The sequence below is a fragment of the Ranitomeya imitator genome, chromosome 2 (assembly GCF_032444005.1).
Source record: "Ranitomeya imitator isolate aRanImi1 chromosome 2, aRanImi1.pri, whole genome shotgun sequence".
In the NCBI taxonomy this organism is placed as follows: Eukaryota; Metazoa; Chordata; class Amphibia; order Anura; family Dendrobatidae; genus Ranitomeya; species Ranitomeya imitator.
Window position 1 is genome coordinate 215963133 of NC_091283.1, and position 27827 is coordinate 215990959.

The window sequence follows — 27827 nt, forward strand, 5'->3', positions numbered from 1 at the left end:
TTTAAATAGGAACTTGTATAACTTATTATCACAGCTCTGTTAGACCATGTGCCCCCATTGTCAAGTAGGCAGTGAATCCAGTCCGGTGCTCGATAAAAGACAGCATGTGGTCAGACCCACGTGTGAACGGTGGCGGCTGCCTGCCTATTCTAAAGATAAGCCATCTCCGACTTATAGACATATTATGGGTCTGGCTGAGCTACTGAAATTTTGCCAGGAAATTCAATTCACATTGCAAATTAAATGTTCTTCATTACGCTCTGGGGTCTCCGCAGACCATATAGAATAATAAATGTGGGATGCAAACAGTAAAATAATACTCACTTCGCCGCCGCTGCAGCCCACTGTCTAGTTCACCGTGCAGCTCCCTTAAGCCTCTTATTTCACACCACACGCAACGTTCTCTCCTTACATCTCCGCTCAAGGCTTGTAACGTAGACTAGGCCTTGGGTGACCCACATTATGATGACATTCTGACTACATAGGCCTGATTGGCCCTAGAAGTCCTGCTACAGGATAAAGACGTAGGAAAAGGACGTCATGTGCAATGATGCACGGGGAAGACCTTACAGAAAGTGAGTGGCGAGGTCGATAGTATTTTTTAACCCCTTTCCTAATCAGCAAAATGGCGGCCAGCCGTCTAATTGCTTGATTCACACTATGCGAATCACAAAATAAATAAATAAATAAATTTAGGAGAATCCAAATCTTTGGTAAAATACAAGGTAAATTCAATTTGTCTTGAACCGATTCACTGAATTTTAGCTTGTGCTCATCGATAGGGCCCTTGACCTAGGACTATACTAGTAAATGTTGTGATCTACTATTTAAAGCTGAATTATTTTGCCTGGAAACCGTTTTTATCCAAATTTATCAAATGTTATAGCTGTAGTTTTACTAAGATGTAGGCTAGGTTTACATTACAAGAGGATGCGTCTCTGACTTACAGCACGCTAGACTATGGACTTCTCTACGTGATGGAGGTACAGGTAAAACCAGGTGTGACTCCGGCCTAAGTAGATTTAGAACAGAAATATTTTGTTATTTATTTTTTCCATTTTAGATTCATCTTGTACGTGAATAACATTTTATCATCAAGACAAACTGTTTTGCTGCTGGTACACGTGGATGGCCATAGAGCTATCAGTTATGGTTATCCAATATAACAAAGTAATTGTGCCATGTTTTTCTTTAAAAAGTAGAAAAAACATTTTTTTCATTGCATTATAGAAATAACAAAGTGTAGTGCCTAATATTCTTGAAATACACTAAACCTCATCGTAATTCTTTCATATCAAGATATTAAAGATGAGCAGATCAGGCAAAATTCGAATTTGCCCATCCGTGCGGATTATCCTAGGAAATTCGGTTTATGGAGAAGTTATTCTCCTTCAAATTTAATATCCCACTGGAGAGACTACAGAGCATAATAAATGCAATATGTAAAGAAAAAAACAAAAAACATCCTTATACTCTCCTCACTGCTCACCTCCCCAGTGTCTCCTCTACTCATCCGTTTGGTCCTCACCACATCTTTTCAATCCCCGGGCATCTCATGGTGTGATGAACTTCTGGATTTCATGAGGCCCAGAAGGGTTCTGTGCAAGCGAATGGGACATTGCGGCGTCATGATGTCACAATGTGCGCAGTGACCTTCCTGTGTGTATAAGCACTACCCTCCCAGTCCATTGAAAGACAAAGTCCTGGCACAGTTTGAGATGCCAAAGAGTCCAAAGTGAGAGGCTGGAGATCACTAGAGGCAGTGATGACCAGATGGGTGGTGGTACGTAAAGGAGGAGCCCGAGAGGTGAGCACTAAGGTTAGTATAAAATGTTTTTACATTTTTTTTTACCTTTTGATGGTCTATTACAATTTAGAAAAATGGCGGCCAGCCATTTGCAGTGTGGAAGCGAATTAGAAAAAAAATCCACATTTTGGCAAATTAACATTTTTGTAAAATACGAGTGGAATTGAATTCCACCCTCATCTCTAATATATATATATATATGTATATATATATATACATATATATATATATATATATATATATATATAAAACATATTCTCATGACCATGTGCATGAGTTCACACACACTGTGCATGAAATAACGTTACTGAGAGGCCAGACTATGGTCCATTAGGAATTTCTTCATACCTTTTCAGACTAGAAAAGGTTTAATTATCCACATTCTGGATGTAAAACCCAGACGTTCCATAGTTGGACTGAACCAAACTAAGAACTTGTTTCCGCATATAAGGCCAACCTTTTTTGTCCCCTATGGCGTGATATAGAAACCTGAACTGGTCCCTTAGATCAGGCTACGGCATCAGTTGTGCCCAGCTCAGGCATAAAACAACCGACCAGACCACACCTGATAAATGGAACCCAACCTTTACAGCACCATAGGAAACTAAGTGAGATTCAGAAGAACCGCAAGGAATCTAGGTGTTACTTTCCAAAAGCAGACTGGGTACAATACGCCCATCTAAATGGGGTATAAAGACGTATAAAAGAGTGTGGGTACAGAGATTAATATGTAACGGAATAAACCTTAATGAAATATAAAAATTTCCAGAAGATCCAAGATTATAAAAACTTTGACTCCAATGACAGTCAAGCTCTAATTTCGTCTTTTCTATGATAAGGGGCCATTTAGAAAGACGAATGAATGGATAGAAAAAAAAAAGAGCTGGAATTTTCATGCAAAAATGGGCACAAAGCCTTTGAAGTTATCACCAAAACCACTTGTATAAAAATCCAAAAAATGGGGGCAGCACCCGAGGCTTGAGAAAGGCTCTGATATTTTGAGTCGAAATTTTCCTTGGTTTGATTAAAGTCCATTTTCTCACTATCTGATCTTGGAGTGCTGCCCTAATTTTTTTGGAGATAGATGTTAAATGACAGGCAACTAGATGGATAGATATGATGCGTCAATTAAAAAAATTGAGGAGGCCAATAGACATAAACAAGATTTACTAAAATGGGGAAGCAAACATTAGGCATTTGGAGCAAAAACCAACTCTACATGGGAGAAGCTACGTTATGCAATTAGATTGTGTTGTAGTGCAGCATGTAGAAGAACCAAGATAGTCTTACTCTTTGAAGAATATCTTCTACAGTCTTCGATAGAGAAATGTGTATCACCTCTCATGAATGGGATCAGTGATGCCCTCTGGGAAGTTTCCGAACCACCGTGACACTTGTGCCGGCTGTTCTAGAAAGGTGATGCTTTAGAGCGGTTATGACACACTTCATTGGGTAGTTCGACTTGAAATAATTTTGAAAATATTAAGACCAGTTAGTTGAAATCAGCTCCATGGGGAAACATGGCACAAATGCTTCCGTTGAGAAAGTCCGAGAGAGTAGGAACAATACGTAATATTGTATTTTACATGTTAACGAACGTGTTTTATGACAAAAGATTTTGTGACAAATCTCCCCGCTCATCGGCAATTTCAAAGCAGATTTTTTGCTCCTCGTGACAAAAAAAGTTCCACAAAAGATCTGAAAGTGAGATTTGTTGGCCTTGATATAGCACAATTAGTTTTGCCCCCCACAATAAACCTAGTTTCACCTTTATGCAAAGACCCTACTACATGATTTTTGAAAGCTTCGTGAGCATATCTTCTGTCCTTACCTATGAAAAACTGATCGATATGAAATTCTAGTATAATATACCACTAACATTCAAGTTTTTTAGGCATGGCTCCTTATTGTAACTTCTTGAGACAGTGCTATATGGAGGGATAGCCTCACAGTTTTAATACTATTTATAAAAGTTCTATTTCCTCGGTAGTTTTGGCACTGCTCATGTCCCTGAGCCACTGGGGGTCATTTATTAAACTTGGGCAATGCAGAAGCAGAAAGAGGCCTCCATCTGTCGTAACGTGGAGAGAAATGTCCCGTATCTCTACTGTATCGAACGTTCCAATACAAAACCTTCAAGGTGATGATATCTGTGGGTCATCGGGGCATCAGTTTTCGGACAAACGCTTCGAAGCCATGCGCCCTGAGAAGCCATGCCCACCCTTTCAACAAGAAGCTTTACAGGCGCATCAATTGCAAAATAGAGAATAAACATATTTACAAGAATAAAATCGGTTGCACTTTGTATCCAACATTTTTGTTTTTGCATCACATTACTGGCATAGATTTAATAAATGACCCCCAGTATATTTGTCACTTGGCACTTCATTTGTGTGTGAATACATGTATTTTAGTATATATTCAAACATATCTAACTAGTAATCGAATCCTAGAGAAATCAGGGGTCGTTTAGCATCAAAACCAACCTATACTCTTAGTACATGTCATAGCCAATATGTGTCGAGGGCCTACGCTCTCCTGTGCACATTAAAACATGAATATGGTCATTTTCTGTTTTCTGTTCAGAATTCACACAACACTAAACAACATTTATATTTTTGGCAGGGAGTTCTCACAACATGTCCAGAACCATAGAATAGTTCGCTTGACAATTAGGCATCGTTGTTGGCGCACAGGTCCATCTGGTAGATGCCCAATTATGACTTAACGTAAAGTAAGACTTTTAATCTGACACAAGATGGGTTCTTTTAGTTTTTTTTTATACTTTCTATCAATAATAGTGACTTGCACATTTAATTTGATACTTTCCTAATTTCCTGAACTTTCAAATACTGTAAACGGTGAATTAAAATGTGCAATATCAACTTTAGTATTTTTTTTACTTTTTATGACAGTGCTATAGTCCAGAAGCATTTACTTTTTAGCTTTACCATTCTCTTTTTTAAAAAAAAAAAAAGAGGAAAAAATGTGTTTGGCTTTTTTGTTTTCCCGAAACCATTCCTAAATATGTATTTAGCCAAGGTGCTCGATAGGAGCAGTTAGGTGCAGCTGAAGTTAGCAATTGGAGATATTCTGCTCTACAGAGTTGTTGTCTGCATGCATGTACAAACTTTTCTGTGCCTTTTATAGCCTCACAATATATAGCAAAATTAAGTTAAAACTGCATAAGAGAGAAAACAATTACTGGCACTCTCGTTCTAACCCTGTACTCCCTTCACATTCCCCTTGTTGGAGATGTCTTACTTACAGTAGAAATGTTTCGTTGTTACCTTAATTTGCTAAGTCTCAAGAAAAAAAAAAAAGGTTTCTTCATTAGAACATCCAAAATGACCCACTGTACCCAGCCATAATCAATTTCCAGGCAAAATAAAAAATAAATAAATAATAAATTTTGTGAAAAAAATGTGTGACAAAAAGTGCAATTCTCCTTCCCCCTCTTCGAAAGCTTTAGCTTCAGCTTCGTTCTCTGGGCCAAACATCAAACTTTGAAGCAAGAGGGAGTGAGAGACTTAGGTGAAGCTTGTGTCCTGTGGAAGGAAGGGTGTGCACAGCTTAGGGTAGAAGGTAATGGAGATGCTTCAGTTGACATAGTACATCCAGTAAACCAAGTTAAAAAATCCAAAAGTGATGGGGAAAATGATTCTGGACCATTTGTCGATGGTACTGACATCTGTAAGGTCTGGAATCTTAAGCTTTAACTTAGAAGAACGTCGCCGAAGGCGGCAGTTGGCACGTCCACGTGTGGCTGTAAGGGGAACATGACGGTCCAGGGGAGTGTGGCCAAAAGTGTCCCCTCTTGAAGTCAGCTGTTTCCGGAACTGGATCCCTGAGGTGTCGTATGACAGGACGGAGTTCCGGGAATCACCGATGTTGCTTCCCATCTCGGCCGACATCAACTCACTGCTCATGTCAAGGGTGCTGAGAAGAATGTTTCCATAAGGATCAACCTGGGACAGAGAAATATAATTACTGTTGGCAAACATACAGATTAAAAGGTTTCTTCTATATTGTCCTGACATCCTTTTTAGTTTTTTTTTATCTACCGGTAGCAGAACACAACATTTGGCACTCCACCTTTGTTTTTAAATTGTAAGTCTACTTTAATACTGAAGGGAGGTCTTTTGTTGCATCAAAGTGGAAGATATTCCTCACGCATACTTTATTATCGCTCTTTGCCATTTGGATCTCCAGCTGCTCCTGTTTGCGAGCTAGGACTAAAGCCACATGGTGCTGCAGTGGCTTGTTGACCACAGAGATGTCACTTTAAAGGGAACTTGTCACCAGGTTTTCCCCATATAAAGTAGGGCCAGCTCCATTAAGGCCTTTTTACTGCATACCGGAATACTGTAAAAAAGTCCCCTGTCCACTCCAGCAAATTCCAAGAAAGAGATTTTGTTACACTCACAGGAGACTTGGTCAGGTCAGATGGGCGTGTGGTCTTCATCCGTCGCCTCCTCCCTTCTTGAGATCATTGTCTTCCTTCCCTGCTTCATGTCGATGATGCACACAATGTTCCCCATCACCTTCCTGCACAGGCGCACTTTTCTTTGTCATGCCAAAGGCAGAGCAAAACCATATAGTGCGCAAGTGCCGGAAAAGGCCAAAAAGTGTCGATGACATGGAAGTAAAGCCTACAGCATGTTGCTATGCCCTCAGCAGGGCAAAGACTAATGCAAGAGCACAATGGCGGAAACTCTAGATGGTGTAAATGATGCGTCCTCCACAGGAGGCAGGGAAGGAGGACGGCAATCATATGAAGGAGGAGGCGCCAGATCAAGACCAGAGACGCCCATCAGACCGGACCACATTGCATGTAGCTTTTCTTGGGATTTGCAGAGGGGATTGGCAACTTTTTTATAGCATTCCATAAGGTGTAAAAAAAGGCCTTAATTGTGGTGGCCATACTTCATTTTGGGGAAAACCTGATGACAGGTTCCCTTGAAGTGACTCATGATTCAGCAATCTGCTCAGAATGAGTGTTGTACACAGAGGATTTATTCTTCAATTCTGAAGATTATAGCTCCCCTGGGACCTCCACCACCTGCATTTCAATGCAGCGAGTGGATGGGATAACCATTATACAAGCAAAAGCCAAAGTTGATTATAAAGTTAAGATGTGTCCTGGCACTTCTAAAATGGGAATACCCCTTTTATACCTCCAAAGACCTTTTTTTTTTTACTTTAATAATATGTTTTGCTTACATTGTTCCTTTATATTTTTGACATACTGTGTGCATAGTCCCCCTTTTCCCTTTTTAATACCTCTTGTACAATTTTACACATTTATCGTCTATGTTCTTACAGTATTGATACACATTGTCATACAACATTTTCTTCTTCTTCATGGTAGTAGCAAATTACCTGTTCTCTCACTCTTCTCTCCTCGTAGCGATGACGTTCATTGTTTGATTTGCTTGTTCTCTCATTTAATTTTTTCTGCTGTTGAGGGCCCCGACCAAAGAATACATAATTGACGAATGCATATTCCAAAAGAGCAAGAAACACAAACACGAAGCATCCCATAAGATATACATCAATAGCCTTAACATATGGAATTTTTGGCAGGGTCTCCCTTAAATGTGTGTTAATTGTTGTCATAGTGAGCACAGTAGTCACTCCTGAAATACAAAAAAAAAATGCAAAAACGTAAAAAACATGTAACTTCTCTAGAAAACGTCTCTTCTGATGTCCTTGGTCTCGCTAAACCTGACGCTTCGATTGTACAATATGCTTTCTGTAATAATCGACACATTTTTGTTACGATAATGAAGATTTGTTAATTTGCTCTGAAAACGTAAACAACTAAGAAACTTCTTAAACAAGTCCATTTATAAAGTTTATTAGTTACTAGTAATTAAATTATATGATCAGATTTCAGAATTTAATTAAACGTATCATATCTCCAGGCAGATTGGCGGCAAATTCTCCCATCGAAAGTAAGTTTCCTTCTTTGTTAGTAAAAAAAGAATGTATTCCCCTAAAATAACAATTCTGGACCAACTTTTCTTAGAACTGTGTATTGTGACATCTTCTGTTATTCCTTTTAGAAATTAATGAAAAAGTTGAAAATTTAAAGAAAAAGTTCATAACCATTTTTCCTTGTTAGATCCGCATGTCCTTAAAACAATGTCAGAATTTCAGCACTGAGTGGACATTGTCAAACTTTGCAAAGACGCAACCTTAAGGTATAACATCCAGTTATTAATTTATTCATACATTTTTAGAAAGAAGTCTGAGAACTTCAAAATGCATCGAGAATACACCGCACTGTGACCTTCTACAACGCATATTGGAATATTTGTGTACACCCCGCCGGCAGCGCAGATTATCCATATCTCCAATTACTGTAATATCCTGTTGGATTTACCAACCTGAGGAGCTTCAGCAGCTGGAAAACCTCTCTTTTTCTTATTCCTGCTAGTGTTGTATAGCACGCAACCACACTAGGTAAGCAGATCACTTTATTTTATACAGTGTTACTTGGATGCAACCCTATTGTGCTTGAATTGTCCCCAAAGACTTTTTCAATTCTTCTGCAATGAAAGCTTTTATCTTTCATTGTATAAAGCTGGTTTCCATGGAGCTTAGGCAATAGTGTCTGCTCAGAGCCTTGCCTAATGTGCACAGTAGTTACACTACAGGAGAGATAACTACTAACATCCCAGCCACCTCTCTCCAGCTCATTCATTTTTTTAAAGCAGTTAGAAATTAATCTTCTCCTCCCTCCCTATCAGCTCCTGATAAGCTCACACCAGTCCCCATCATCATCAGCATTCAGAGCAGGTCTCCTAATCATGGCTCTCACTGTTCTGAACTGTGTGCTTGTTCAAATGTCATGCTATCTGTATGTGTAAATACAGTGATAAAAGTATAAACTCCTGTCAGAAACCGGGAAGTAAGGAGACTGCATAGCTATCAGCTTCTCAAGAGACAACTTGAAACCACGTAACAGATTGACAAGTAGATTTCCGGCTACGGGGAAATATTGCTGCCACACCTTTTCACATATGTAATACTTGTCTCCAGGAGCAAACTCTGCCCCTTTCAATTCAGGAAGCTATTACTACCGTTCTTCTTAGGCAGGGTAAGGACCTTAGTCTCCTGAAATTATATTAGCCAGTGTCATTATTAAAAATTGATATGAAGATGTTCTCAATGGGTGTGGTGAATCGATTGACTGTCATATCATGGGTGATACAACCTGGATTCATGCCCTATAGATCCATGGAACTTGTTCTGAGGAGGATGCTTCTTTTAAGCGCTAGAATGTTGCATTAGATTATATGGGCCAGAGTATATTACTATCATTTCAGGATTGGAAGTGTTTCTGTAAATGACACAATTAGTAATATGATAAAATTGTAGGTTTACTGGCAACGCGTTTCAGTGGGTGGGCTCTGAAACGCGTTGACAATAATCATACAATTTTATCATATTACTAATTGTGTCGTATTCTGGGCTGCGCAGAAACACTTCTAATCCTGCTACTCAAATCTACTGTTTTATGGAAGCTGCTGCATCTGTTTTTTTAGGCTCTATAAGTGTTGTGTCTCACACAGTCACATAAGGTGAGTGGTTCTACCTTTAATTATCAACTTTTTTGTGTGGATGAGACCCTATTGCGTTTTGCATTTCTTTACACTATCATTTGATAGTGTGCAGTCATGGTCGAAAGCGTTGGCCCCCTTGAAATTGTTCCAGAAAATGAACAATTTCTCCCTGAAATTATTGAAATTACATATGTTTATTTCCTTTGTGTGAATTGATATAACACAAAAAATAGATAAAATCAAAAAGAAATTTGACATAATTTCACACAAAACCCTCAAAAATAGGCCAAACTAAATTGTTGGCACCTTTCCAAAATTGTAGGTGAATAACTTTTTTTCATGTATGTGATGCTCATTCAAACTCACCTGTGGCAAGTAACAGGTGTGGGCAATATGAAAATCACACCTGAAACCAGATAAAAGGAGTAGAAGTTGACTCAATCTTTGTGCATCTGTGTGTGCCACACTAAGCATGGAGAACAGAAAGAGAAGAGCACTGTCTGAGGACTTGAGAACCAAAATTGTTGAAAAATATCAACAATCTCAAGGTTACAATACAATCTCCAGAGATCTTGATGTTCATTTGTCCACTGTGCACAACATAATCAAGAAGTTTACAACCCATGGCACTGTAACTAATTTCCATTGATGTGGACGGCAGACAAAAATTGATGAAAGGTTGCAATGCAGGATAGTCCAGATGGTGGATAACCAGCTCCAATCACGTTCCAAAGAAATTCAAGCTGTCCTGCAGGCTCAGGGTGCATCAGTGTTAGCGCAAACTATCCGTCCACATTTAAATGAAATGAAACGCTATGGCAGGAGACCAGGAGGACCCCACTGCTGACACAGAGACATAAAGCTAGACTGCAGTTTGTCAAAATGTACATGAGTAAGCCAAAATCCTTCTGGCAAAGCGGACAAATAGAGGTTTTTGGTAAAGCACATCAATCTACTGTTTACTTAAAAAAGAAATGAGGCCCACAAAGAATAGAACACAGTACCTACAGTCAAATGTGGTTCAAAGATGTTATTTTGCTGCCTCTGGCACTGGGTGCTTTTACTGTGTGCAAGGCATCATGAAATCTGAATATTACCAAAGGATTTTGGTAGAGCCCAGTGTCAGAAAGCTGGGTTTGCATCCTAGGTCATGAGTCTTCCAGCAGGACAATGAACCCAAACATATTTCAAGAAGCACCCAGAAATGGATGGAAACAAAGTGCTGGAGAGTTCTGAAGTGGTGAACAATGAGTCCAGATCCAAATCCCGTTGAACACCTGTGGAGAGATCTTTAAATTCCTGTTGGGAGAAGGCTCCTTCCGATGTGAGAGACCTGCAGCAGTTTGCAAAAGAAGAGTGGTTTAAGATTCCTGCTGAGAGTATAAGAAGTGTCACGCATGAGAATTGTGGACTCCACTGCATCACGTTCTGGGCTTATGCTTGGAGGGGTGCAGCTAATAGGCCACCTGGTTTTTGTTAGAGCGCTTGGTGGTGGAGGCTTGAGCAGCAGATGGCCGCCAGGTACCATGCAAGAACAGCACAAGGATCAAGATAGCAGTCACAGATATGGACCAGGAGTCACTGGCAGGACCGGATTCAATACAGGTTCTGGCAGTATGGATCCTGGAAAATTTGACAGGATGGGCACTGGTACTGGTTCAGGTACCACCAGAGTGGCTTCATGTTCGGGTACCACCGATGTGGTTTCAGGTTCAGATACCGCCAGAGCGATTTCAGGCTCAGGAATGACCACAGTGACTTCAGGCTCAGGTACCGCCAGAGTGGTTTCAAATTTGGGTACTGCCGGAGCGATGTCAAACTCAGATACCACCAGAGTAGCTTCAGACTCAGGTACCACTGGAGAGGTTTCAGGTTTAAATACCGCCAGAGAAATTTCAGGTTCTGGCAACATGGATAACAGAGACAGGTTCTGGCTTAGACTAGGTTCATTAAACAATGGGTTCAGGAATAGGTTCAGGGACTTGACACTAACTAGCAGGGACAAACTAAAGCTAACACTAAAGAGAGCGTTGTATAGATACCTCTCTAAATGGGAGCATGCCTTAAATACCTGATGCCTCCCAGCTATTAGCTGTGGGCATTTCCAAAGTGCATGCACTGCCCCTTTAAGAATCGGCGCAATAGATGCGCCACTGGGAGACCTGTGCAACGTGCGCAGACCCAGAGAACCAGGAAACCTGTGCAGGGAACAGAAACACCTCTGAGCAGCCGGGATTTTGAGAATGGCGGCGGCCCTGCTGGGAGGAGGGAGAGGGATCATGCAGGGATGCCGGGACTAGCGTTACTGTACCATACCTTACGTCCCCTCTTCTTCAAGCCCACAAGAAATATCTGCAGAAGAAGTGGGGCACAAATATTCTCCTCGAATTTCCACGCTCTCTATTCAAACCAAATCCTCTCCCGACCACTAGCCTTTGAGCCTCAGAAGCACAAGAGCAGAAGAGAGAACCTGTTTAATGAAAAGTATTGACGACACCTTCTCCTGGTCCATCTTCAATTTAGGGTCTGGCATGATAGATCCTCGAGGGGAAGAGGATTCTGGAGGACTGTGTAAGGGTGATGGACTGTTCTGACGAGTTCCTACCCTTGAAGACAATGATTGCGCAATGTGTACAGTGTTATGCAGTTTTACATGTAATATGCGTGTTTTATATTGTGTGATGGTAATGTATAGCATATAAGTAATGTAAAGTGTTAATGTACAATGTGACTACAATGTAAGTAGTGTATAGCGCAAGGTAAGCACAAGATTAGGAATAGGACATCAGGTGAAAGGATGGTTAGTGCACATTGCTGTTAGTTCAAGTTGCAGGTATAAGATATAGTTAATGTATGGTGCAGTTCCCATAGTGGGTGGGGATTAGTGTTAGTAAAAAGTGGGCACTTCCTGGTAGTGAGCCAGATAGGGAAGTACTGTGACAAGGTCAAGTTCAAGTACAGTGGGCTGCATGTACCAAATGTTCAAAGCAGTGTGAAGCCCTACTGAAATTCCGAATGGATGCCCCTGTCGTGTCCGGAGCCCAAGATCTGGCATAGGGGCTGCTGGGCACATCGTGTCCTCTGGCGTACAGTTTAAGATGGACAGGGACCCGTGTAGATGGAAAGTAGTGGATCCCGAGAGCACTGTTGAAATGGACAGGAAATTCCTGAAGCTGATAGAGTCAATGGGCTTAGGGATAGTCCAGGACGACCGAGTGGTAGGACTGAAGATGCGCTGTACTAAGGAAGTAAGAAATATGAAGTGGGGGGCCCTATCCCACATATTACCACCTGACGAACTTCAATTGACCAGTAAACACTTGTTGCAATGAACTTGGTGTCCCCTGAATTGTGTGTTCCAGAAAATGGAGGCCTGGAGACAGTAGAGGTCTGCAGCCTCCAAGTGAGTGTGATGCACCTCACACCTGACAACACACTGGGACTGGGACAATGTTTTCTTGTAAAGTGCCAGAGCATAACTAGACAGCAGCGTGGTCATGACTACAGCTCTAAGCCACTTTACACATGTCAGAAGAATCATCGTGTTGTCTGTGCGGAGGCAACGCCTCTGCTTCCTTTCCGTTGAAGACGTCAGCACATGACCAGCATGTAAATGGCAGATCTGGTGGAGAAGATGGCATCACTGACGACAGGATGTGTAGGGACCAGACATCTCTCGTGACAAGACTGTCTGCAACGAAGCACTTCACTGGATCTCCAGTCTAGGACGGGTTCATGAATACACAGTCACGGAAGACCCTGGAGTCATGGGCGCAACAGACAAAGCTAGACACAAAAAGCAATCTCCATATGCAGCATTCCTACCCGAAGCTTCACCTGCTCAGTAACAACAAATTATTTCTGATAGGGCTTTTCCCTCAATGATGGACAGCATCAAAGGACTCTGGAGGCATAGGATGGGAACATGATACCGATCCACCATAGCTTGCTGCAAGAACTTTTTAGCCGAACTGGAGTCAAGGTAAGCTGTCTCAACAAACTGGGTGCCTAGATTGGATACGGATACATTCAAAGTTAATGGTGGACTACAGAATTTGTGGCAGAACTTAATAACATCTATAGATTGGAGCAGCTGATAAACCAGTCACCAGGTAACGCAGAAAAAACCTACAACGTATGGGCACCCTGGATCGCTTTTAGGGAAACTCCTGAACTAGACCTCTGGGTTTCCAGAACCCGACACATTGTATAGCCTATTTTCGTGTACTTCCGGGCCGTTTCTTGACGTGCGTTCTGTCCGCTGGGGTACGGAGGCAGCCACACTCCTTCCCTGAATTTCCTACACCCTCTTCCATCCCTCTCTTCTTCCTGTCCTTCTTTCTTTCCCCTTTCTGACTTTCTATGTTTGTCTTCCCCATATCCAGTTTGATTATATATATAGTATTTTAAATGAATACAAAAGAACCTATCAATGGTTACCAACTATCCCGGCTGTTTTCTATTGTTATTATCTCATATTCTCGGGACAGCCAATAGCATTATTAACCAGACAGTTAAATTATAAGACTTAAATGATGTAACAATGCTCCTCTTGTTCGACTTGTAATTACTGCCTACCATTGCACAGATTTACCAGTTTGTACTGTTTACCTTTATTCTTTATTGCTGTGACCAATAAAATGATTTATACAAAGTTAATGGTGGACTTGTATTCTTCTTGCCCAGGGTAGCATTTCCTACAGACCTTAGGCTTTGGAGTTTATATGACTTCTCAGGACAAGAACGGATGAGCTGTTTTATGCTACCACAGTAGTAGCACAATCCCTTGGCACGACGGTGTTCCTGCTGTTGTTCAGTCAGTTTCACACGATCGACTTGCATAGGTTCAGAGAAGACCGCTGTCTCTTTCTCTCATGTATCACCTCTCTGGGCAGTTCCTGAATTCTGAGTTTGATTCCGGTTGACAGGGAAATCAGGTCGTCCAGGGTAAAAGGGATATCTCGACTAGTCAGTTAGTCCTTAATTCCTCCAGACAATCCCTCTCAGAAGGTGGCCCCCAGAGCCTCATCATTTCAGCCTAGTTCGGTAGACAGGGTGGGGAACCAGACGGCATACTGGCTTACAGACAGACCCTGACACAGTTGAAGAAGTGAAGATGCAGCAGAAGTCACACGGCCCAGCTCATGGAAGACCTTCCAGAGAGCCACGAAGAATGCCTGCAGATCTGTGGTTACAGGATCCCCTCTCTACCGCAATGGAATGAGGCACGCTAGGGCCACTCCTGCTAGGTGGGACATCAGGAATCCCACTTAGCCTGATGAGATGAAAACGGATGGGCCAACATTACATAGTACAGCATGCACTGAACTGGGGGCCCATGGCACTGCTTGGGGTCCCCATCATAACGTGTTGGAGTAGACAGACGAGAATCAGCTCCAGATGCATAAGTTGCTGGCTGAGCACTCACTGCCGAGGTTACTGCAACTTGGGCTGGAATGGAAGGAGCAGCTGTCGTTAGGGCATCCAACCGGGTATTCACAGTCCGCAGATAGGATAACATTTTTTACTGCTGGTCTCGCTGATTAACTCTTAGTACAACTCCGAGGGAGGAAAGGTCTTGGGATCAGAGTGATCCATGACCTGTACAAACTGACATGCATGTGTATCATGAGCCACTGCACCACGGTCCAGGCTTACCCTTGGAGGGGCAAGTAACCACCTGGTTTTTGCTAGAGCTCCAGATGGTGGAGTTAGGCTTGAACTGCAGGTGGCCACTCCAAGGCCAGTCTTTGGCACTGTGGCAGAAGACATCAAAGGTCAGGATAGCAGTCACGGATATGGACCAGGAGTCACCAGTAGGGCAGGATTTGGATACAGGTTTGGGCAGTATGGATCCTGGAACATTTGACAGGACAGACACTGGTACTGGTTCATGTACTGCCAGATTGACTTCAGATTCAGTACCCCTGGTGGAATGTTCAGATACCGCCAGAGCGGTATCAGGTTTGGGTACTGCCGGGGCAATGTCAGGTCCAGGTTCTGCCAGAGTGGCTTCAGGCTCCGGTACTGCCAGAGCGGTGTCAAGCTCGGGTACTGCAGTAGCATCTTCAGGCTCAGGTACTACTGGAGCAGTGTTAGACTCAGGTACAGATGGAGTGCTTTCAGATTCAAGTACAACTGGAGTGGTGATAGGCTCCGATACTGTTGCAGCGGGTTCAGGCTCAGGAATCGCCGGAGCAGGCTCGGGTGTAGGTATCACCAGAGCAGTTTAAGTTACACCGCCGGAGCAGTTTCAGGTTCTGGCAACACAGATGATATGGACATGGTTCGGGTTCAGACTTGGCGGGTTAAACAATGGGTTCATGAATAGGTTCAGGCAATGTAGAGGTAGCTCCCTAAAGGGTAGTGTGCCTTATATACCTGATGCCTCATAGCTATTGGCTGTGGGCATTTCTAAAATTCACATGCTGCCCCTTTAAGAATCAGGGGGGCAGGGCACTGCCGGGAGTCCTGCAGGATGTGTGCAGACCCAGGTGGACAGGTGCAGGGAACAGAGACCCTACCGAGCGGCCAGGGTAGTGAGTATGTAGGCGTCCCTGCCAGGAGGAGGGAGAGGCAACAGGCAGGGATGCTGGCATTAGCGTTACAAGAAGCTTGCTGATGGTTATAGGAAGCAATTGATTGCAGTTATTTATTCCAAAGGGGGCAACCAAACATTATAATGAGGGTGCCAACAATTTTGTCCGGACCATTTTGGGGGTTTTGTGTTAAATTATATCCAATTTGCCTTTTCTCTGTTTTTTGTGTTGTTCCAATACGCACAAAGGAAATGAATAACAAAACATTCGTAATTGCAATAATTTTCTGGGAGAAATACTTCATTTTCTGGAACAGTTTCAATGGTGCGAACACTTTCAGCCATGACTGTATAGTGGTGAAACCTCTTGTCCACACTGCAGCAAATGGGTTTTGGGACATTTATATCCTGAACGCAATAATTGTTCTGTACACCTAAAGCCAGAGTTAGGGGAAATTAATATTTGTCAGATGGGTTCTCCCTGCTTAGAGGCACCAGGCAGAGGTTCCCTTTGTCTCTCCTGCTTTTTGCAATAGCAGTAGAGCCCCTGAAGGCTGTAATATGGGAAACAACTGCAATAGGTATTAAATAATGGTTATCATAAGAAAAAATGATGTTACATGGCAATGAATTGTTGTTCTTTCTACGACATTCATGTGGGTCTTTGGCGGGTCATGTCCAGGTTTGGTGAAATCTCCGGACTACCTCAGCCCTGGTCCCCTTGGATTCTATGCAAATCTGACTTCATGGGCCAATATCCAAGAATAAGAAGTATCTCACTCCAGGACTTCTTATGATAGCATTACATACTGTATTCAGAACTATAAAAATGTAAGCTGATCCACTTTAAGTTCAGACACAAAATCACAGCATGCTTCAAATGTTATTTATTAGTGATGGGGCCAATAAATGTCATAAAAATGACCCCTTTTTTGCGGCCTCAAAACCAATTATATAAAATAAATTACCTTTCCGATAACCTGGTAATGCACAGGGGCAATCCATAGTGACTGCAAAAGAAAAGTGGGAAGCTATGTGCAGCACGGTGGCTCAGTGGTTAACACTGCAGCCTTCCAGGGCTGGGGTCCTGGGTTTAAGTCCCACCGTATACATCATCTGCCAGGAGTTTGAATGTTCTCCCCGTGTTAGTCTGGGCTTCCTCTGGTTTCTACCCACACTCCAAAGACATCCCAATAGGGAATGTAGATTGTGAGGCCCAATGGGAACAGCGATGATAATGTCTATAAGGCGCCGTGGAATTACTGGCACTATACAAGCACAATAAATAAACCCCTGGGTTTATTATTATTTAGCAGCACAGCGCCGACACTTTCCTGGCTGGGGAGTCAGGCGTTGGTCACATAGACGATGGTGTTTGGTTTTCTATATCGGAATGTTTTCCCCAGATATCAGTTCAGTGCAGATTTATACCTACAGCAATGTTCCCCAACTCCAGTCCTCAAGAGCCACCAACAGGTCATGTTTTCAGGATTTCCTTAGTATTGCACAGGTGATTGAATGCTTGCCTGTCCAGGTAATGCAATTATCACCTGTGCAATACTAAGGAAATCCTGAAAACATGACCTGTTGGTGGCTCTTGAGGACCGGAGTTGGGGAGCACTGACCTACAGATTGTATTGGGCTGCACATGATGAAGTGGGGGTAGGGTAAGGGGGACTGCACATGAAGTGGGACGTAAGGGGACTGCACATGATGGGGGACTTGTTAGCTTACAATCTATGAGGTTGCATAATAACCAATTATATATTGATTATGGGTGGACCTCTGTATACAGATGTGTAGTGTAGAAGAAAGGGAAAAGTGGGGAATGTGCTCTGGAAGCGGTGCTCTAGGCAACTGTGTTATTTTATGCAGAGATGAGTCCTGGCTGGAAGAAGTGACAGCGGTCTGTGCTGCATGATTCAGAAAAGCAAAGATGATGGACTTCAGCTAGAGAAGTCACTGGTGAGTCAGTGTGTTACCTATACACTGACACTATATAGTACACTCTATACTATATACAGAGCTCCTGTGTATAATGTCACTGGCAGTGGTGATCACTGTATTACCTGTAAATTGGCACTTTTTACAGAGCTCCTGTGTATAATGTCACTGGTGACCCTTTATTACCTGTACACTGTACCCTATATACAGAGCCAGGGCTGCCACTAGAAATTTTGGGGCCCCATACTGGCAAAATTTTCGGGGCCCCCTTGAAACTCCGCCCAGGCTCCACCCCAGCCCTGCCTCCAGGCTCCACCCCACGAACTGTCCACAGTCCCACCGCTCTCTCTTGGAAAATCTCCACTTCTCACCTATCACACATTTACAGTTCCCATCACCAGATCACACATATAGCCGGCAGCTTTTGTTTTGGGCAAAAGATTTTTTAAGCCGCCACCATAACACGGTAGACACTTTTGGCCGGGCCCTACTCTACTGTAACCTACTAAATATTTGTTAAAATATGCAATACAATTTAGGTATATTTTTATTTATTTTTCAATTTTTAAAATGACCTATAATACTACATACAAGGAACAAATACCACCGCACTATGACCAGATGACATATTACCACCACAGTAACATAGTAACATAGTAACATAGTTAGTAAGGCCGAAAAAAGACATTTGTCCATCCAGTTCAGCCTATATTCCATCATAATAAATACCCAGATCTACGTCCTTCTACAGAACCTAATAATTGTATGATACAATATTGTTCTGCTCCAGGAAGACATCCAGGCCTCTCTTGAACCCCTCGACTGAGTTCGCCATCACCACCTCCTCAGGCAAGCAATTCCAGATTCTCACTGCCCTAACAGTAAAGAATCCTCTTCTATGTTGGTGGAAAAACCTTCTCTCCTCCAGACGCAAAGAATGCCCCCTTGTGCCCGTCACCTTCCTTGGTATAAACAGATCCTCAGCGAGATATTTGTATTGTCCCCTTATATACTTATACATGGTTATTAGATCGCCCCTCAGTCGTCTTTTTTCTAGACTAAATAATCCTAATTTCGCTAATCTATCTGGGTATTGTAGTTCTCCCATCCCCTTTATTAATTTTGTTGATCGAATAATATCACATACAAGGAACAAATACCGCTACACCATGACCAGACCGCATATAACCACAAATGACTGAATACTACAATACTGATCAGTAATAAAAAAAACCCACAATACTATCACCATCAGTGCCATTATGCACAGGAGATCTGTAATTAGTAAGCAGTGTCTGTGTACAGGTAATACAGTGATCACCGGTGACATTATACACAGGAGCTCTGTATATAATGTATAGGTAATACAGTGATCACTGGTGACATTGTACACAGGACTTCTGTATATAGTATACAGTGTATAGTGTCAGTGTATAGGTAACACTGACTCACCAGTGACGTCTCTAGGTGAAGTCCTTCATCTTTCATCCAGCACAGACCGCCATCACTTCATCCAGCCAGGACTCGTCTCTGCAGGAAATAAAAGTTATCTCGAGTTCCGCTTGTAGAACACATTACTTAATTTTCCCAACTTCTACATTACACCACATGAAGAAGGCAACATAGTATCACTCTACACAGTAACAGGACCGCCCCCCCCCATTTAAAACAGTATACTCAAAAAATAAAATAAATACATCACTGCAATAATAATATCCCTTATTTAGCCCCTATGGTAATATTCGCCATCCTAGCCCCCGTGTGTCTCATTCCAGGCTCCAGCCATATGTTCTCCCATCCTGCCCTCATGAGTATCCATTCTGCCCCATATGATCTCCCCATCCTGCCCCATCTGTCTCCATCATATCCATCCTGCCCCATCTGTCTCCAATCTTGCCCCATCTGTCTCCATTCTGCCCCATCTGTTTCTAATCCTGCCCCATCTGTGTCCAGCACTCTGCCCCATCTGTGTCCAGCACTCTGCCCCATCTGTGTCCAGCACTCTGCCCCATCTGTGTCCAGCACTCTGCCCCATCTGTGTCCCATCCTGCCCCATCTGTGTCCAATCCTGCCCCATCTGTGTCCAGCACTCTGCCCCATCTGTGTCCAATCCTGCCCCATCTGTGTCCAGCACTCTGCCCCATCTGTGTTCAGCACTCTGCCCCATCTGTGTCCAGCACTCTGCCCCATCTGTGTCCAATCCTGCCCCATCTGTGTCCAGCACTCTGCCCCATCTGTGTCCAGCACTCTGCCCCATCTGTGTCCAGCACTCTGCCCCATCTGTGCCCAGCACTCTGCCCCATCTGTGTCCAGCACTCTACCCCATCTGTGTCCAATCCTGCCCCATCTGTGTCCAGCACTCTGCCCCATCTGTGTCCAATCCTGCCCCATCTGTGTCCAGCACTCTGCCCCATCTGTGTCCAGCACTCTGCCCCATCTGTGTCCAGCACTCTGCCCCATCTGTGTCCAGCACTCTGCCCCATCTGTGTCCAATCCTGCCCCATCTGTGTCCAATCCTGCCCCATCTGTGTCCAGCACTCTGCCCCATCTGTGTCCAATCCTGCCCCATCTGTGTCCAGCACTCTGCCCAGTCTGTGTCCAATCCTGCCCCATCTGTGTCCAGCACTCTGCCCCAGCTGTTTCCAATCCTGCCTCATCTCTGTCCAGCACTCTGCCCCATCTCTGTCCAGCACTCTGCCCCATCTCTGTCCAGCACTCTGCCCCATCTCTGTCCAGCACTCTGCCCCATCAGTGTCCAGCACTCTGCCCCATCAGTGTCCAGCACTCTGCCCCATCTCTGTCCAGCACTCTGCCCCATCTCTGTCCAGCACTCTGCCCCATCTCTGTCCAGCACTCTGCCCCATCTCTGTCCAGCACTCTGCCCCATCTCTGTCCAGCACTCTGCCCCATCTCTGTCCAGCACTCTGTCCCATCTCTGTCCAGCACTCTGCCCCATCTCTGTCCAGCACTCTGCCCCATCTCTGTCCAGCTTTCTGCCCCCCCTGTGTCCAGCTTTACTGCCCCCTGTGTCCAGCTTTACTGCCCCCTGTGTCCAGCTTTCTGCCCCCTCTGTGTCCAGCTTTCTGTCCCCCCTGTGTCCAGCTTTACTGCCCCCTCTGTGTCCAGCTTTCTGCCCCCCTGTATCCAGCTTTCTGCCCCCCCCTGTATCCAGCTTTCTGCCCCCCCTGTATCCAGCTTTCTGCCCCCCCTGTGTCCAGCTTTACTGCCCCCTCTGTGTCCAGCTTTCTGCCCCCCCTGTGTCCAGCTTTACTGCCCCCCCTGTGTCCAGCTTTCTGCCCCCCCTGTGTCCAGCTTTCTGCCCCCTCTGTGTCCAGCTTTCTGCCCCCCCTGTATCCAGCTTTCTGCCCCCCCTGTATCCAGCTTTATCCAGCCCAGGCCAGCACGTCAATAGCGTACTGTTGTGAATTCTGTGACAGAGCTCCCTCCTGTGGTCACAAGTGGTACTTCGGCTGATTCTCTCTGTGAGCTTCCGTTGGTGGAGGAAAGTGGTACTGCGGCTTCTGAGTTTCCTTCCTCAGGTGATGTGGTGAAGTCGTTAGGTGCTGCTCTATTTAACTCCACCTGGTGCTTTGATCCTGGCCTCCAGTCAATGTTCTAGTATTGGACCTGTTTCCTCCTGGATCGTTCCTGTGGCCTGCTGCTCTGCATAGCTAAGTTCTGCTTTGCTATTTTGTTTGCTGTTTTTTTCTGTCCAGCTTGTATATTTGTTTTTTCCTGCTTGCTGGAAGCTGTGGGACGCAGAGGGTGTACCTCCGTGCCGTTAGTTCGGTACGGAGGGTCTTTTTGCCCCCTTTGCGTGGTTTTTGTAGGGTTTTGTGTTGACCGCAAAGTTACCTTTCCTATCCTCGCTCTGTTCAGAAAGTCGGGCCTCACTTTGCTAAATCTATTTCATCTCTACGTTTGTCTTTTCATCTTAACTCACAGTCATTATATGTGGGGGCTGCCTTTTCCTTTGGGGTATTTCTCTGAGGCAAGGTAGGCTTATTTTCTATCTTCAGGCTAGCTAGTTTCTCAGGCTGTGCCGAGTTGCATAGGGAGCGTTAGGCGCAATCCACGGCTGCCTCTAGTGTGGTTGGAGAGGATTAGGGATTGCGGTCAGCAGAGTTCCCACGTCTCAGAGCTCGTTCTATGTTTTTGGGCTATTGTCAGGTCACTGTATGTGCTCTGACCTCTATGTCCATTGTGGTACTGAATTACCTTATCATAACAGCGTACAGCTGTAGCGCCGGCCGCCGCTAAGGGCCGGTTCAGCCTGCGGGCCCCCTCTGCTCACCGTGCCCCATACGCCAGTCACGGCTGTAATGCCCTGATGGCGGCCCTGTACAGAGCTCCTGTGTATAATGTCACCAGTGATCTCTGTATTACCTGTACACTGTACCCTATATACAGAGCTCCTGTGTATAATGTCACCAGTGATCACTGTATTACCTCTACAATGACAGTAAATACAGAGTTCCTGTATACAATAGCACTTAGTATTGTGGGTTTTTTAAAATTAATGATCAGTATTGTAGTATTTAGTCACTATGTGGTGGTAATATGTGGTCTGGTCATGGTGTGGCGGTATTTGTTCCTTGTATGTGGTATTATTGGTCATCATGTGGTGGTAATATGTGGTCTGGTGCGTTGGTATATGTTTAGTGATAAGTGAGTATACTCGTTACTCGAGATTTCCCGAGCACGCTCGGGTGTCCTCAGAGTATTTTTTAGTGCTCGTAGATTTAGTTTTCATCGTCGCAGCTGAATGATTTACATCTGTTAGCCAGCTTGATTACATGTGGGGATTCCCTAGCAACCAGGCAACCCCCACATGTACTTATGCTGGCTAACAGCTGTAAATCATTCAGCTGAGGCGCTGAAAACTAAATCTCCAAGCACTTACAAATACTCGGAGGGCACCCGAGCGTGCTCGGGAAATCTTGAGTAATGAGTATACTTGCTCATCACTATATTTGTTCCTTGTAAGTGGTATTATTCAGTCACTATGTGGTGGTAATATGTGATCTGGTCATGGTGTGGCGGTATTTGTTCCTTGTATGTGGTATTATTTGGTCACTGTGATGGTAATGTGTGATCTGGTCATGGTGTGACGATATTTGTCCCTTGTATTGTATGTGGTATTTATGGCTGTTTAAAAAAAATGTAAATGTATGTCACTCATTCCCTTAAAGAAAAATCCATAAAAATATATTTATTTTTAATAGTTTAGAGTAGAGTAGGGCCCAGCCGAAAGAATCTACCGTGTCGTGGTGTCAACTTAAAAATTATTTTAGCCGGAACAAAAGCTGCTGGTTATTAATGTGATTTGGTGTTGATGGGAACTGTTAATATCTGATCGGTGAGGATGTGGTGGAGAAGTTGAGTTTTTTCCAAGAATGAGCAGTGGGACAGTGGAGGTGGAGATGGAGCTGGTGTGGAGCCTGGGTGGAGTCTCAAGGGAACCCGAAAATTTTGCCGGTATGGGGCCCCGAAATTCCTAGTGGAAACCCTGTTCTGTCTCATAAGTTGCAGACCGCAGCTTCCAGAGACTTCAGTGTGCTCACTCAGGCGGCGCAATGACATTATTGCCTCATGCCGCTCTGCGGACCGGAAGAGAAAAATATGGGGGAGATCTGGGGCCATCTTACTACATACCTGGGAGAACTGGGGCCATCCTACTAAATATATGGGGAGAACTGGGGCCATCATACTAGATATTTGGGGAGAACTGGGGCCATCATTATATATATATATATATATATATACAGTTAGGTCCATATATATTTGGACAGAGACAACATTTTTCTAATTTTGGTTATAGACATTACCACAATGAATTTTAAACAAAACAATTCAGATGCAGTTGAAATTCAGACTTTCATTTGAGGGTATCCACATTAAAATTGGATGAAGGGTTTAGGCGTTTCAGCTCCTTAACATGTGCCACCCTGTTTTTAAAGGGACCAAAAGTAATTGGACAGATTCAATAATTTTAAATAAAATGTTCATTTTTAGTACTTGGTTGAAAACCCTTTATTGGCAATGACTGCCTGAAGTCTTGAACTCATGGACATCACCAGATGCTGTGTTTCCTCCTTTTTGATGCTCTGCCAGGCCTTCACTGCGGTGGTTTTCAGTTGCTGTTTGTTTGTGGGCATTTCTGTCTGAAGTTTAGTTTTTAACAAGTGAAATGCATGCTCAATTGGGTTGAGATCAGGTGACTGACTTGGCCATTCAAGAATATTCCACTTCTTTGCTTTAATAAACTCCTGGGTTGCTTTGGCTTTATGTTTTGGGTCATTGTCCATCTGTAGTATGAAACGACGACCAATCAGTTTGGCTGCATTTGGCTGGATCTCAGCACACAGTATGTCTCTGAATACCTCAGAAGTCATTCAGCTGCTACTGTCCTGTGTCACATCATCAATAAACACTAGTGACCCAGTGCCACTGGCAGCCATGCATGCTCAAGCCATCACACTGCCTCCGCTGTGTTTTACAGATGATGTGGTATGCTTTGGATCCTGAGCTGTACCACGCCTTCGCCATACTTTTCTCTTTCCATCATTCTGATAGAGGTTGATCTTGGTTTAATCTGTCCAAAGAATGTTCTTCCAGAACTGTGCTGGATTTTTTAGATGTTTTTTAGCAAAGTCCAGTCTTGCCTTTTTATTCTTGATGCTTATGAGTGGCTTGCACCGTGCAGTGAACCCTCTGTATTTACTTTCATGTAGTCTTCTCTTTATGGTAGATTTGGATATTGATACGCCTACCTCCTGGAGAGTGTTGTTCACTTGGTTGGCTGTTGTGAAGTCGTTTCTCTTCACCATGGAGATTATTCTGCGATCATCCACCATTGTTGTCTTCCGTGGGCGCCCAGGTCTTTTTGCATTTATGAGTTCACCAGTGCTTTCTTTCTTTCTCAGGATGTACCAAACTGTAGATTTTGCCACTCTTAATAATGTAGCAATTTCTCGGATGAGTTTTTTTCTGTTTTTGCAGCTTAAGGATGGCTTGTTTCACCTGCATGGAGAGCTCCTTTGACCGCATGTTTACTTCACAGCAAAACCTTCCAAATGCAAGCACCACACCTCAAATCAACTCCAGGCCTTTTATCTGCTTAATTGAGAATGACATAATGAAGGGATTGCCCACACCTATCCATAAAATAGCCTTGGAGTCAATTGTCCAATTACTTTTGGTCCCTTTAAAAACAGGATGGCGCATGCTAAGGAGCTGAAACTCCTAAACCCTTCATCCAATTTTAATGTGGATACCCTCAAATGAAAGCTGAAAGTCTGAACATCAACTGAATCTAAATTGCTTTGTTTAAAATTCATTGTGGTAATGTCTATAACAAAAAATTTGAAAAATGTTGTCTATGTCCAAATATATATGGACCTAACTGTATATATATATATATATAAATGTTAGGTGTCGAGTTCCCGCTTCTGCACAAGGGGAATCTCGAGCCATCTCCGCTGCGGTCTCCCATTCTTATCCAGCCGCAGTGGAGTCTGCTCAGCAGAGACATCGGTCCCAGCGTCTTGCTCAGTCTCACTCTGTACAAAGATTTACTGCTGCCTTTCCTGCTTCTGCCATTGAAGTCAGTGTTGGGCAGCGGCGAGTAGATGCTTTTGGGGCTAAGTCCTGCTTTTCTCTTTCTGAGCATGCCCAGGGCAAGATCTCCCATTGGAGATCGAGGGTCACATGCTCAGGTACTGCAGCACATCCCATTGGTCCTCCAGGAAGGTCCTGAAAGGGCAAAACTTTGGTAGCAGCTTCCCATTGGTCCTTTATTGGAAGGTCCTGAACATGCTGCAACTATATAAGCTGCGCATGACCGCACGGCCATGCGCTAGTGTACATTTGTAAATGTGTGTGTGTTGTGAGTGAAAGTCGCTCTTTAAATAACCCTCCCTATTGGATGACTGTTCGCGGAAGGTGTATGTTTGCTATCTAGCGCCCGACTTAGCCATCAGCACGTTAACACACAATACAGCGTCTTATTGCTGTGACCGCCAGTGCGGCGCCTTGTGCTTTCACAGCGTTTTCCTGACCCAAGCCTGGGTGGTTAGTGGCGTTCGCCAGTGCGGCACTGCATGCACTCTCGTGCTTCTATTGCTGTCACTCTGACACCTCAGTAGCGGTGTCGAGCGCATGAGGTCTATGTACTCAAATCCTGTGTCTTGGGATTGAGTTCTGAGACTCGTTGCTTGCGCTCTTGGTGCGGTGCCACGGCCCTGTGACGTAACGGGGTTCGCTTCCTTCACACAGGGTGAGGTTAGCCCATGTGTGTATTCACTTTGTACCGCCATATAGTCCGTCATTACTTGGCAGCAGGTTCCATCTCTGCATGGTGGACCCCGGGCTGCGAACGCACCATACTCTGTCTTATTATTTGGTGCGTTCCGCTAGCCCTAACATTACAGTAGCGCCAGGGTCTGGCTAGTAATGACGGACAAACAGCAATCCTTGCGGTATATCCAGCAGCTGGAGGGTAGGTTGGCGGCTCTCGAGAGCTCAACCTCAGCTGTGGATGTTACCCCAGTTGCTGTACAGGCTGCTCGCGTGGCTGCAGCAACCTTGTCCATTGCCACCCCTGTTCCGACATTATCTCGCCTCCCGCTGCCAGAAAAATTTTCTGGTGATAGCAAATTTTGTAGGGGATTCGTGAGTCAGTGCTCTATTCACCTCGAGCTCCTGGCTGCACGTTTTCCCACAGAGCGGGCTAAGGTGGGATTTATAGTGTCTCTCTTGTCGGACAGGGCGTTGGAATGGGCTACGCCGCTGTGGGAGCGTGGCGATCATGTGGTGCAGAGTGCTCCGCTGTTCCTGAGCACTCTGAAACAGGTCTTTTTAGGACCTCAAGTCACCCATGATACTGCGCTCCAACTGCTGGCATTAACTCAGGGTGAGTCCTTGGTCAGTCATTTTGCCGTCCAATTCTGCACTTTAGCTTCTGAGCTGGACTGGTCGGATAAAGCCCTTATCCCCATATTTTGGAGGGGCCTGGCTGATCACGTTAAGGACGCTCTGGCCACTAGGGAGATTCCTGCCACACTGGAGGAGTTAATAACTGTCTCCACTCGAATTGACCTCCGTTTTAACGAGCGGAGGTTAGAGCGAGCCCAGTGTAGGCAGAGGTTTCGGCTGGCTCCTACCTTCGCCAAACCTCTGGAATCTCCGGTCCTGGTTCCTGAGTCACATGAGGCCATGGAAGTGTCACAAGCGGGATCTAAGTCCCGGACCGCTTGTGCACTCAAGGTCTGTCATGTTTGCCAGCAGTCAGGACATCTAGCCACCAGATGTCCTCAGCGGTCGAGGAAACGTCAGTGTCTAGTGGTAGTAGGTGGAGGTACACTAGACACGGCGACGTTTGCCTCTAAATTGTCCTTTAAGGGGACAATTATTATAGGCTCATTCTCCCACTCAGTAGAGCTCTGCGTGGATTCTGGGGCGGAGGGCAATTTTATATCTTCTGCCTTCGCCCAACATCACGCAATACCCCTGGTTATGCTAGCTCAACCAGTAACGGTACGAGTGGTGAATGGGTCGACACTGCCCTCACAGATAACACACCAGACCATCCTTTTTACTCTGTCCATGTCGCCATCTCATCAGGAGATTATATCTCTGCTCGTCATTCCTGAGGGAATTGATGAGGTCCTGTTGGGAATACCTTGGCTACGGTACCACTCTGCTCATATCGAGTGGTCCTCAGGCAGAATTCTGGGATGGGGCGAATCTTGTGGGGGTAGGTGTCAGAGGGAGTGCGTTCAGGTTGCTACTACAGAGGTACCCGCAGATCTATCCTCTCTCCCCAAGCAGTATTGGTCTTATGCAGACGTGTTCTCCAAAAAGGCGGCGGAGATCCTTCCGCCCCATCGCCCCTATGACTGTCCTATTGATCTCTTGCCTGGTGCTGAGCCTCCCGGGGGTCGAGTCTATCCGTTATCTCTCCCGG

General features: G+C 44.4%; 1 protein-coding gene across 1 annotated transcript in view; it reads right to left on the reverse strand.

The window, feature by feature from the left end:
• Positions 1 to 2958: 2958 nt before the first annotated feature.
• Positions 2959 to 27827, reverse strand: part of LOC138662700 (gamma-aminobutyric acid receptor subunit beta-4-like) — a 384988-nt gene continuing 360119 nt past the window's right edge. Inside the window, exons 8-9 of the mRNA XM_069748573.1 lie at positions 7190 to 7446; positions 2959 to 5775 (exon numbers count right to left, since the gene is read on the reverse strand). Coding sequence (XP_069604674.1) covers positions 5407 to 5775; positions 7190 to 7446 — 626 coding nt within the window. The 3' untranslated portion in view covers positions 2959 to 5406. The remainder of the gene's footprint in view (positions 5776 to 7189; positions 7447 to 27827) is intronic.